A 12,514-nucleotide genomic window follows, 5' to 3' on the forward strand; every position below is an offset into this window, starting at 1 on the left:
GACCATTGCGCATCACGGCTGTTGTTACCGCAAAGAAGGTAGGCGAGGTGCAAGTAGGAGGTCTCTTCATTAGGTACCAGGCAGACGAAAAGTAACGCAGGAACTCAGAAAGTGACAGAACACTTTGGCATACATTACCAGGTAATGAACCAGCACTGAACAAGGTGAGACTTAATGTGGAACAGGTGTGCTGGCAGGACAAGGAACACAAGGGAAAAATGCTGCAAGACGCGGAGACCAAAGAGGAAATACTACCAAAACAAGAGCACAACAGAAAATGACACCAAACAGGAAAATGACGGATTCCAGAAGTTACCAGGCAGTCCCAAATGTAACAGAAAAAAATCTAAAATCAAGGCAGGGTGAAGGGAGGACTTGCTGAGGGCTGCCAAACTGCACCCTTGCCAAGAAGGGCTAGCCACAATTCCAGGACCACGTATCTCCGCAGCCAGGCGGGGATTGTGAGGTGGCGCAGCAGCAGAATGGAAAAGAGGAAGACAAGCGTGGGACTACTGCTCCTGCAGCCAACCCCAGGTCCCGGACATTGTCGCTGTTGGCATGTGGGGCGTCCATGGAATGGCAACTTCACCGGTCAACAATGAAGGCGAGCGCCAGACGAGCACCTCTGCAGCAAGCGAGGAAGGCCAACGCCAGATAGGCGCCTCTGCAGCAGGCGAGGAAGGCGAGCACCAGACGGGCGCTTTTGCAGCGGCTGAGGAAGGCAAAGGCAAGCGAGGAAGACAAGTGCAGGATGTTTACGACGGACTCACTAAAGGAGTAGGCGGCGACCCCACCAGGAGAGAAAGAGGCGAGGACCCTGCCTGTACATCCCCAGTCGCACAGCTGCTAGTTGTGGACGTCCCCCTCTACTAAAGTGGCGGACCCCAGAAGTCTTCCCTGGCCAAGAGGAGGACATGTAAACTGGCGGTGTCAAAGTGCTGGTGTGGAACAGATATAGGTGGCATTGGGGCCATGAGGTGGCATGGAGACAGGAATGGGTGGCATTGGAACCTTTTGTTGGAATGAAGCAAGAGAAGGTGGCATTGGAACCCTAAGGTGGCATGAAGCAGGAGCAGGTGGCAAACCTTGTACAGACGTGGAGCAGGAACAGGAGGCATTGAAGCTTTAAATTGGAGTGGCATTGGAGCCCTGTGCTGGCGTGGATCAGGAACAGGAGGTGTTGGAGCCTTGAGCTGACGTGGAGCAGGAACTGGTGGCATTGGCAGGAGCGGGTGGAAAACCTTGTCCCGATGTGGAGCAGGAACGGGAGGCATCAAAGCCTTAAACTGGCGTGGAGCAGGAACACGTGACGTTGGAGCCTTGTTCTAGGCTGGATCAGGAACAGGAGAGGCGTTGGAACTTTGAGCTGGTGTGCAGCAGAAACTGGTGGTGTTGGAGCCTTGTTCTAGCGTGAATCAGGAACAGGAGGCATTGGAGCCTCGAGCTGGTGTGAAGCAAGAACTGGTGGTGTTAAAGTCTTGTTCTAGTGTGGCGTTGGAGCCTTGTTCTAGCATGGATCAAGAACAGGAGGTATTGGAGCCTTGAACTGGTATGGAGCAGGAACTGGTGGTGATGGAGTCTTGTTTTAGCGTGGAGCAGGAACAGGAGGCGTTGGAGACTTGAGCTGGCGTGGAGCAGGAACATGTGGCGTTGGAGCCTTGAGCTGGCGTGGAGCAGGAACATGTGGCGTTGGAGTCTTGTCCTAGCGTGGATCAGGAACAGGAGGCGTTGGAGCCTTGTTCTAGTGTGGATCAGGAACAGGAGGCGTTGGAGCCTTGAGCTGGTGTGGAGCAGAAACAGGAGGCGTTGGAGCCTTGAGCTGGCGTGGAGCAGGAACATGTGGCGTTGGAGTCTTGTCCTAGTGTGGATCAGGAACAGGAGGCGTTGGAGCCTTGAGCTGGTGTGGAGCAGAAACAGGAGGCGTTGGAGCCTTGAGCTGGCATGGAGCAGGTACATGTGGCGTTGGAGCTTTGTTCTAGCGTGGATCAAGAACAAGAGGCCTTGGAGCTTTGAGCTGGTATGGAGCAGGACTTGGTGGTGTTGGATTCTTGTGCTAATGTAGCATGGAGCAGGAACAAGTAGCTTTGGAGCCTTGGGATGGCATGGCACAGGAACAGGTCTTGAAGGAGGCAGAGCAACCGGGAGTTGGTACAAGCGCTTGGGTTAGCATGAGCACCCAAGCATGAAAGACTATGGTTGTGTTACAATATGGGCGAGCAGGTGCGTGCCTAAAAAACTGTTTCTTTTGGGACGCTGATTGATGCGGGCTGGGCCTGGGCTGCACTGGCCGGCAGCAAAAGTAGTTCAGCACAGCGAAGTGCGCTATGGGATTACCAAGCCTGACTTTAGGTGGAGTAAAGGTGGCTGCACTTGGCCTTGAAACTGTGGAGGAAGTTGAGGTGGCATCAGGCCTGGATGGCGCGCCGAAACCGCCTGTGTCGGGGACATGCAGAATTGATAGTGCTGGGCCACACAGAATCTATCGAACCAGAAGGCTGGCCTCCACATCATCGTCTCGTAATTCCTCCGCTGAGCGTAGCTGACTCTCAACTTTCACGGCTTTGAAGAAGCGCCTCTTGTACTCCTCCATCTCTGTGACACTGTACCTCTCGCGGGATCACCAAGTGGCTTGTTCATTCTGTGACAATTGCGCGTAGTGGCTGTTAATGTGATCCCAGAAAGCAAGGGCAGGAGGCAGAAGAAAAGTAACTCGGGTCCGAAAGCAACAGAACACTTTGGCACCCACTACTCGATAATGAACTAGCACTGAAGGAGGAACAATGTGAAACTAAATAGAACTATTAAACAATGTGACACAGGTGTGCTGGCAGGACAAGGGAAAAAGGTTAAAGATTCTGGAACTCATGAGACCAAACAGGAATTACTTACAAAACAAGAGCATTAGGACAAGAAATGACACCAAACACAGGAAAATAAAGTCCAAACTGTGATGTGGGATCATGACTGAACAGAATGCTGTTTGCAGAGCGATACTTTACCATTAAGTTGTCCCTGTCCAAAAGAACATGACTGCCATCAAGTGGACCGGACTCAGCACTGTCATTGACATTTGTCTAATGATTATATTTGCATGACATCTACAAAATAAAAGCATGTCTTCCACAGCATAGGAGGAACACCACATGTAATTTACACCAAGTATGCATGCTCTGGTACTTGATTATTACCTTCACCAAGGAGCTACCGTTTCTTTCTATGAGTACGGCCCGTTACATTTAGGTGCAGATCTGGACCATTTTTTTTCCCCATACGATTTCAGCAAAGCTTATTTTAGGAGTGAAACAATAACACTTGTGTGTCATAGATAGCCAGCTTCGATCTGCGTCCTACAGTACACACCACCACTACCATCCCAAAGTGCACAATTCAATCAATGGAGACCGCCCCTTCCCACCTCTGCTCTTCCACCCGAGGACAAAGGGCTCGCGGATCCTCATTGACCCCTCGCAGAAGACCGTCAAAAGGATCGCCAGCTTCTGCGACGGCATCGTGTTCAGCAACAGACACGTGGCCATCAACGAGGTGGTCCGACTCGAGGTGAGGGGAGCAGCCGAGCGTTGTATTGCAACACAGCTACATTCTTTACCGCTGCTTTAATGTCCTCCAGATCACAGCCAGCCAGCCCTCCTGGCAGGGCGCGCTACGCATCGGTTTTACAACGGAAGACCCCTCCACCATGAGCCCTGATCGATTGCCCAAGTATTCGTGTCCGGATCTGGCCGCTAAGCCCGGCTTCTGGGTGAAAGCGCTGCCGGATGAGTTGCTCCATACGGGGAACGTCATCTCCTTCTGGGTGAACATTAAAGGCAGCGTGTTCTACCAGGTCTACAACGGCAACCCCAAACGTTTGCTGAGTCATCTCCCCGTCTGGCAGCTCCTGTGGGTTCTCATCGACGTCTACGGACAGACCAAAGGAGTCCAGTTTCTTGGTGAGTACGCATGGCGGCTGCTTTTCCGCATCCGATGCCCCGCACAGCTGTTCTACCTTCACCCAAAAATAGCTCAGTGGAAAACGACTAGCTAGTTTGTTAGTCACGAAAACGCTCCCTGAAGGGATTTATTTTTTTGGATAGTTGAAAGGGCCGACCGTTAACGTCATCTTCTCGCTGATTTGGCTTCTCGTAAGTGTAGAGACGCATGAAAACACAGCTGTGTCTAATTTGTTTAAACAATGCAAAACAAATGTTATTCTTCCAGTACGGACTATTAAGATTTTCCGAGAAAGTGTGGGGAATAGAGCCTGGGTGTCCACACTTTTTCCACCGTTTGTTGTCTTGAATTTCTCACTAAAACCAAATCCAAGTAGGTCACATTGTGCCCTGGGGTAGAAAAGTAACTCCCTACTAGTGTTGTACGGTATACCGGTACTAGTATATCATCGCGGTAATCTTGGCCTCCATGGCGACGTACAAAGTACGTTTCTTAACAAGATGATGCAACCAAACCTGATAGTTGATACTGTTACCTGATTGGCTGTCAGTGTGTCCCTCCCACTGATCAGTGATCGCTTCCTGCGTCTCTCGGTTACCGGTGAGCGAGTTACTTTTTTCATGCAACTTTTGGTTTCTTATGATGAAGAAAAAATGTATACATTATATTTGGAACATTTTTTAGAACGTATTTTCTTAGTTTAAATCGATGACGTGTCTATTGCGATATATATTGATATCATTTTATCGCCCAGCCCTATTCAAGGGTATCTGTATAGCGTACAGGTGTCAAACTCAAGGCCCGGGGGCCGGATGTGGCCCGCCACTTCATTTTATTTGGCCCTGGAAAGCCTGGAAATTATATGTATCAATAAAGTACTTTAACTTGTCTTACTAAATGTATTCTTTCTTTCTATTTTGGGAGAAAAACAACATATGTACTCCATGTAATCGCAAATGATGTTCACTTAAATATTGTCTAATTATGCAAAAATATATGATCAAACATTCAAACCGTTTTTTAAATAGAAATAAATACTAATGATGATGATTTCAAAGCAAGTTATCCATCAAAGTGTGCAATGTAAAAGTAGCAATAGATTTCATGGTCCAATTGTGAAATTTACTATGCTTTTTACAGTATTTTTCTCTAAATGAAAAAAAAATCCAGTACTTTTTTTACTGTAATAAACTGTGGTGTTGTTTTGGCATTAACAGTAATACACCCAAAAATATACGCTTGTTGATTTGCAGTAAAAAAAAATAAAAAAAAATTAAACTGTAATTGTACTGTAAAATTGCAGTTTTATTATTTACAGTAAAAAAAACTAATGTACATTTTACAGTAAAATTCTGGCAACTGAGTTGCCTTTTCTTTTTGTACCATAAAAACAGCAGTACAGTTTTTCCATTTACAGTAATATACACTACATTTTGAGGTGAAATTATTGCAATTTACCATATTTTTGTGACATTTTAGTTTTTAATCTACTGTATCTACTATATGATCAAACATTCAAACCGTTTTTTTAAATAGAAATAAATACTAATAATGATGATTTCAAAGCAGGTTATCCATCAAAGTGTGCAATGTAAAAGTAGCAATAGATTTCATGGTCAAATTGTGAAATTTACTGTGCTTTTTACAGCATTTTTCTCTAAATGAAAAAAAACAGTACTTTTTTTACTGTAATAAACTGTGGTGTTGTTTTGGCATTAACAGTAATACACCCAAAAATATACGCTTGTTGATTTGCAGTAAAAAAAAAAAAAAAAATTTTAAACTAATTGTACTGTAAAATTGCAGTTTTATTATTTACAGTAAAAAAAAACTAATGTACATTTTACAGTAAAATTCTGGCAACTGAGTTGCCTTTTTTTTTTTTTACCATAAAAACAGCAGTACAGTTTTTCCATTTACAGTAATATACACTACATTTTGAGGTGAAATTATTGCAACTTACCATATTTTTGTGACATTTTAGTTTTTAATCTACTAATAAAATGCATAAAAAAATGGTATTCACTGTTAGAAACAAAAGATGTACTCATGTAATCGCAAATGATGTTCACTTAAATATTGTCTAATTATGCAAAAATATATATGATCAAACATTCAACCCGTTTTTTAAATATAAATAAATACTAATAATGATGATTTCAAAGCAAGTTATCCATCAAAGTGTGCAATGTAAAAGCAGCAATAGATTTCATGGTCAAATTGTGAAATTTACTGTGGTTTTTACAGCATTTTTCTCTAAATGAAAAAAAACAGTACTTTTTTTACTGTAATAAACTGTGGTGTTGTTTTGGCATTAACAGTAATACACCCAAAAATATACGCTTGTTGATTTGCAGAAAAAAAATAAAAAAATAATTTAAAACTGTAATTGTACTGTAAAATTGCAGTTTTATTATTTACAGTAAAAAAAACTAATGTACATTTTACAGTAAAATTCTGGCAACTGAGTTGCCTTTTTTTTTTTTTTTTTACCATAAAAACAGCAGTACAGTTTTTCCATTTACAGTAACATACACTACATTTTGAGGTGAAATTATTGCAACTTACCATATTTTTGTGACATTTTAGTTTTTAATCTACTAATAAAATGCATTAAAAAATGGTATTCACTGTTAGAAACAACATATGTACTCCATGTAATCGCAAATAATGTTCACATAAATATTGTCTAATTATGCAAAAATATATGATCAAACATTCAAACCGTTTTTTAAATATAAATAAATACTAATAATGATGATTTCAAAGCAAGTTATCCATCAAAGTGTGCAATGTAAAAGCAGCAATAGATTGCATGGTCCAATTGTGAAATTTACTGTGGTTTTTACAGCATTTTTCTCTAAATGAAAAAAAAAATCCAGTACTTTTTTTACTGTAATAAACTGTGGTGTTGTTTTGGCATTAACAGTAATACACCCAAAAAATATACGCTTGTTGATTTGCAGTAAAAAAAAAATAAAAAAATGTAAAACTAATTGTACTGTAAAATTGCAGTTTTATTATTTACAGTAAAAAAAACTAATGTACATTTTACAGTAAAATTCTGGCAACTGAGTTGCCTTTTTTTTTTTTTTTTACCATAAAAACAGCAGTACAGTTTTTCCATTTACAGTAATATACACTACATTTTGAGGTGAAATTATTGCAACTTACCATATTTTTGTGACATTTTAGTTTTTAATCTACTAACAAAATGCATTAAAAAAATGGTATTCACTGTTAGAAACAACATATGTACTCCATGTAATCGCAAATGATGTTCACATAAATATTGTCTAATTATGCAAAAATATATGATCAAACATTCAAACCGTTTTTTAAATAGAAATAAATACTAATAATAATGATTTCAAAGCAAGTTATCCATCAAAGTGTGCAATGTAAAAGCAGCAATAGATTTCATGGTCAAATTGTGACATTTACTGTGCTTTTTACAGCATTTTTCTCCATATGAAAAAAAAAAAAAATTTTTTTACTGTAATAAACTGTGGTGTCGTTTTGGCATTCACAGTAATACATGGAAAAATCTACACTTGTTGATTTGCGGTAAAAAAATAAATACAAAATAAAAAAAATTTAATTGTACAGTAGAATTGCAGGTTTTTTTTATTTACAGTAAAAAAAAAAGTAATGTAAATTTCACAGTAAAATTCTGGCAACTGAGCTGCCTTTTTTTTTTTTTTTACCATAAAAACAGCAGTACAGTTTTTCCATTTGCAGTAATATACACTACATTTTGAGGTGAAATTATTGCAACTTACCATATTTTTGTGACATTTTAGTTTTTAATCTACTAATAAAATGCATAAAAAAATGGTATTCACTGTTAGAAACAAAAGATGTACTCATGTAATCGCAAATGATGTTCACATAAATATTGTCTAATTATGCAAAAATATATATGATCAAACATTCAACCCGTTTTTTAAATAGAAATAAATACTAATAATGATGATTTCAAAGCAAGTTATCCATCAAATTGTGCAATGTAAAAGTAGCAATAGATTTCATGGTGAAATTGTGACATTTACTGTTCTTTTTACAGCATTTTTCTCTAAATGAAAAAAAAAAAATCCAATACTTTTTTTACTGTAATAAACTGTGGTGTTGTTTTGTAATACACCCAAAAATATACGCTTGTTGATTTGCAGTAAAAAATAAAATAAAAAAAAAAAAAAAAAAAAAACTGTAATTGTACTGTAAAATTGCAGTGTAATTATTTACAGTAAAAAAAAAAAAAATGTACATTTTACAGTAAAATTTTGGCAACTGAGTTGCCTTTTTTTTTTTACCATAAAAACAGCAGTACAGTTTTTCCATTTACAGTAATATACACTACATTTTGAGGTGAAATGATTGCAACTTACCATATTTTTGTGACATTTTAGTTTTTAATCTACTGTATCTACTATATGATCAAACATTCAAACCGTTTTTTTAAATAGAAATAAATACTAATAATGAGGATTTCAAAGCAGGTTATCCATCAAAGTGTGCAATATAAAAGTAGCAATAGATTTCATGGTCAAATTGTGACATTTACTGTGCTTTTTACAGCATTTTTCTCTAAATGAAAAAAAACGGCACTTTTTTTTTTACTGTAATAAACTGTGGTGCCGTTTTGGCATTTACAGTAATACACCGAAAAATCTACATTTGTTGATTTGCAGTAAAAAAAATAAAAATATATATATATAACAAAACATTTTTTTTTTTTATTGTACTGTAAAATTGCAGTTTTTTTTATTTACAGTAAAAAAAAACGTGAATGTTAATTTTACAGTAAAATTCTGGCAACTGAGCTGCCTTTTTTTTTTCAGTACAGTTTTTCCATTTACAGTAAAATTAACTACATTTTGAGGTGAAACTATTGCAACTTACCATATTTTTTGGACATTTTAGTTTTTAATCTACTAATAAAATGCATTAAAAAATGGTATTCACTGTTAGAAGCGGCCCTCTGGGGCCAAACATAACTATGTGGCCCTCAGTGAAAACCACTTTGACACCTCTGAGTTAGCGTCATTCTTTGTCACGCTAGTCCATTCCATCCATTAGAATATGCTCGGGAAAAACATGTGCAAATCTATTTTAGGGTCGCATTTGGCGCCTTATGGTGCACCAGCTGCGAGAGCGGGCCCTATTGCCACCTGCTGTGCGCCCCACGTTATCTCCCCATCGCTCCGCGTCTGCAGCAGCCGTTTTAGGGAGCTGTGAGTCAGCTCGGTGGACTGCAGCCAACGTGACCTTGGTTTCACTTGTCAGATGAGAGTAAAAACTATTCAACTGCTCAGCTTTAAAGTGAGATGCACAATAGAGTCTGATTGGGTGGAAAGTCCGAGTGCACGAGTGCTGATTCTAATGATGACTCAAGAACGGCTTCAGTGAGACCACACAAATATCATGAAATGTACCCTGAAGGTGGAGAGTGAGAGTGGACGTTTTGCAAAGACATAAAGAAGAAAGTGCAGGTGTGAAAGTAACATGTCTTCTAAAAACTAAATCATGCAAAACATCTGCTAAGTTTGCTGGAATCATTCTAAAAGTCTGGAAACAAAAGCTTGTCCTTGGACCTTGATGGGCAAGGTCATATCTTCATGACTAATCAACAGCTTTAAATTGATGTGACGCTTATTTACATAAGAAAATGTCATTTTATTCACCTTTGAGTCGTTTTATTCGACACACTAGATGAGGCAATTGCTGAAGGAACTGCGTGTGAATGCTCCAATGCTGAAGTTGAACTGAAATCCTGGAATTTTGTTTTAGAATTTATGAAGTAGAGCACACAATTGTGAACAGGCTGAATATTTTGAAGTTGGAACCGTTTGAATCAGATGAAAAATGTGGGACTTGTGGAACTTTGAAGAATGTCCCATTGATTTCAATGGGAATTTCGGGAAAAGCGGGAATTTTTTTGAAATTGGTAAAAAAAAAAACATGAATGGTCTGAATGAGTTGAAATGGTTGGTGTTGGAATTTTTCTAATCGGTTGAGAACTGTTGAAGTAGTAACATTTTTAATTGAGAAATGGCATTCCTGGAATTTCGGGAAAACCAGGAATTTTTCCAGTTCAAAAAACAACTTCGTTTTTTGTCCTGATTAAGAGGAATGTTTTGACAGTGGAACGTTTGGAATGGAAATGGAATTTTTCTCAAATTTGGGGATTTCGGGAAAAGCGGGAATTTTTTTGAAATTGGTATAAAAACATGTTCTGAATGAGTTGAAATGGTTGGTGTTGGAATTTTTCAAATAGGTTGAGAACTGTTGAAGTAGGAACATGTTGAATTGAGAAATGGTATTACGGAATTCCTGGAATTTCGGGAAAACCGGGAATTTTTCCAGTTCAAAAAACAACTTAGTTTTTTGTCCTGATTAAGAGGAATGTTTTGACCGTAGAACGGTTGAAATGCGTTGAAAAATGTGGAAGGAGTAGTCGCCAGAGAAAAAGGGTGAAAATAGGGCTTTGGAAAACCAGGAATTCTGGAAAATCCTGGAATTTTTTAAAACTTAGAAAAGGGGAAGTTTGACTTTCCATGATGGTGGAATATGTTGAAGTTGGAACAGTTTGAATCAGATGAAAAATGTGGGACTTTTGGAACTTTGAAGAATGTCCCGTTGATTTCAATGGGAATTTTCCTCAAATTTGGGAATTTCGGGAAAACCTGGAATTTTTCCAGTTAAAAAAACAACTTCGTTTTTTTGTCCTGATTGAGAGGAATGTTTTGACGGTGGAGCGGTTGAAATGGAAATGGAATTTTCCTAAAATTTGGGAATTTCGGGAAAAGCGGGAATTTTTTGGAAATTGGTAAAAAAAAAACATGAATGGTCTGATGAGTTGAAATGGTTGGTGTTGAAATTTTTCAAATCGGTTGAGAACTGTTGAAGTAGTAACATGTTGAATTGAGAAATGGTATTACGGAATTCCTGGAATTTCGGGAAAACCGGGAATTTTTCCAGTTAAAAAAACAACTTCGTTTTTTGTACTGATTGAGAGGAATGTTTTGACGGTGGAGCGGTTGAAATGGAAATGGAATTTTCCTCAAATTTGGGAATTTCGGGAAAAGCAGGAATTTTTGGGAAATTGGTAAAAAACATGAATGGTCTGAATGAGTTGAAATGGTTGGTGTTGGAATTTTTCAAATCGGTTGAGAACTGTTGAAGTAGTAACATGTTGAATTGAGAAATGGTATTACGGAATTCCTGGAATTTCGGGAAAACCGGGAATTTTTCCAGTTAAAAAAACAACTTCGTTTTTTGTCCTGATTGAGAGGAATTTTTTGACCGTAGAACGGTTGAAATGTGTTGAAAAATGTGGAAGGAGTAGTCGCCAGAAAAAAAGGGTGAAAATAGGGCTTTGGAAAACCAGGAATTCTGGAAAATCCTGGAATTGTTTTTAAACTTGGAAAAGAGGAAGTTTGACTTTCCAGGATGGTGGAATATGTTGAAGTTGGAACAGTTTGAATCAGATGAAAAATGTGGGACTTTTGGAACTTTGAAGAATGTCCCGTTGATTTCAATGGGAATTTTCCTCAAATTTGGGAATTTCGGGAAAACCTGGAATTTTTCCAGTTAAAAAAACAACTTCGTTTTTTTGTCCTGATTGAGAGGAATGTTTTGACGGTGGAGCGGTTGAAATGGAAATGGAATTTTCCTAAAATTTGGGAATTTCGGGAAAAGCGGGAATTTTTTGGAAATTGGTAAAAAAAAACATGAATGGTCTGATGAGTTGAAATGGTTGGTGTTGAAATTTTTCAAATCGGTTGAGAACTGTTGAAGTAGTAACATGTTGAATTGAGAAATGGTATTACGGAATTCCTGGAATTTCGGGAAAACCGGGAATTTTTCCAGTTCAAAAAACAACTTAGTTTTTTGTCCTGATTAAGAGGAATGTTTTGACCGTAGAACGGTTGAAATGCGTTGAAAAATGTGGAAGGAGTAGTCGCCAGAAAAAAAGGGTGAAAATAGGGCTTTGGAAAACCAGGAATTCTGGAAAATCCTGGAATTTTTTAAAACTTAGAAAAGGGGAAGTTTGACTTTCCATGATGGTGGAATATGTTGAAGTTGGAACAGTTTGAATCAGATGAAAAATGTGGGACTTTTGGAACTTTGAAGAATGTCCCGTTGATTTCAATGGGAATTTTCCTCAAATTTGGGAATTTCGGGAAAACCTGGAATTTTTCCAGTTAAAAAAACAACTTCGTTTTTTTGTCCTGATTGAGAGGAATGTTTTGACGGTGGAGCGGTTGAAATGGAAATGGAATTTTCCTAAAATTTGGGAATTTCGGGAAAAGCGGGAATTTTTTGGAAATTGGTAAAAAAAAAAACATGAATGGTCTGATGAGTTGAAATGGTTGGTGTTGAAATTTTTCAAATCGGTTGAGAACTGTTGAAGTAGTAACATGTTGAATTGAGAAATGGTATTACGGAATTCCTGGAATTTCGGGAAAACCGGGAATTTTTCCAGTTAAAAAAACAACTTCGTTTTTTGTACTGATTGAGAGGAATGTTTTGACGGTGGAGCGGTTGAAATGGAAATGGA

The 12,514-nt window shown here is 38.6% G+C and overlaps 1 protein-coding gene across 1 annotated transcript in view; it reads left to right on the forward strand.

The window, feature by feature from the left end:
- The window catches only part of LOC133657638 (E3 ubiquitin-protein ligase NEURL1-like), a 61,843-nt gene that overhangs the window by 9,266 nt on the left and 40,063 nt on the right, over positions 1-12,514 (forward strand). Inside the window, exons 3-4 of the mRNA XM_062059204.1 lie at positions 3,326-3,558; positions 3,629-3,950. Coding sequence (XP_061915188.1) covers positions 3,326-3,558; positions 3,629-3,950 — 555 coding nt within the window. The remainder of the gene's footprint in view (positions 1-3,325; positions 3,559-3,628; positions 3,951-12,514) is intronic.

This window comes from Entelurus aequoreus, linkage group LG09, assembly GCF_033978785.1.
Source record: "Entelurus aequoreus isolate RoL-2023_Sb linkage group LG09, RoL_Eaeq_v1.1, whole genome shotgun sequence".
In the NCBI taxonomy this organism is placed as follows: Eukaryota; Metazoa; Chordata; class Actinopteri; order Syngnathiformes; family Syngnathidae; genus Entelurus; species Entelurus aequoreus.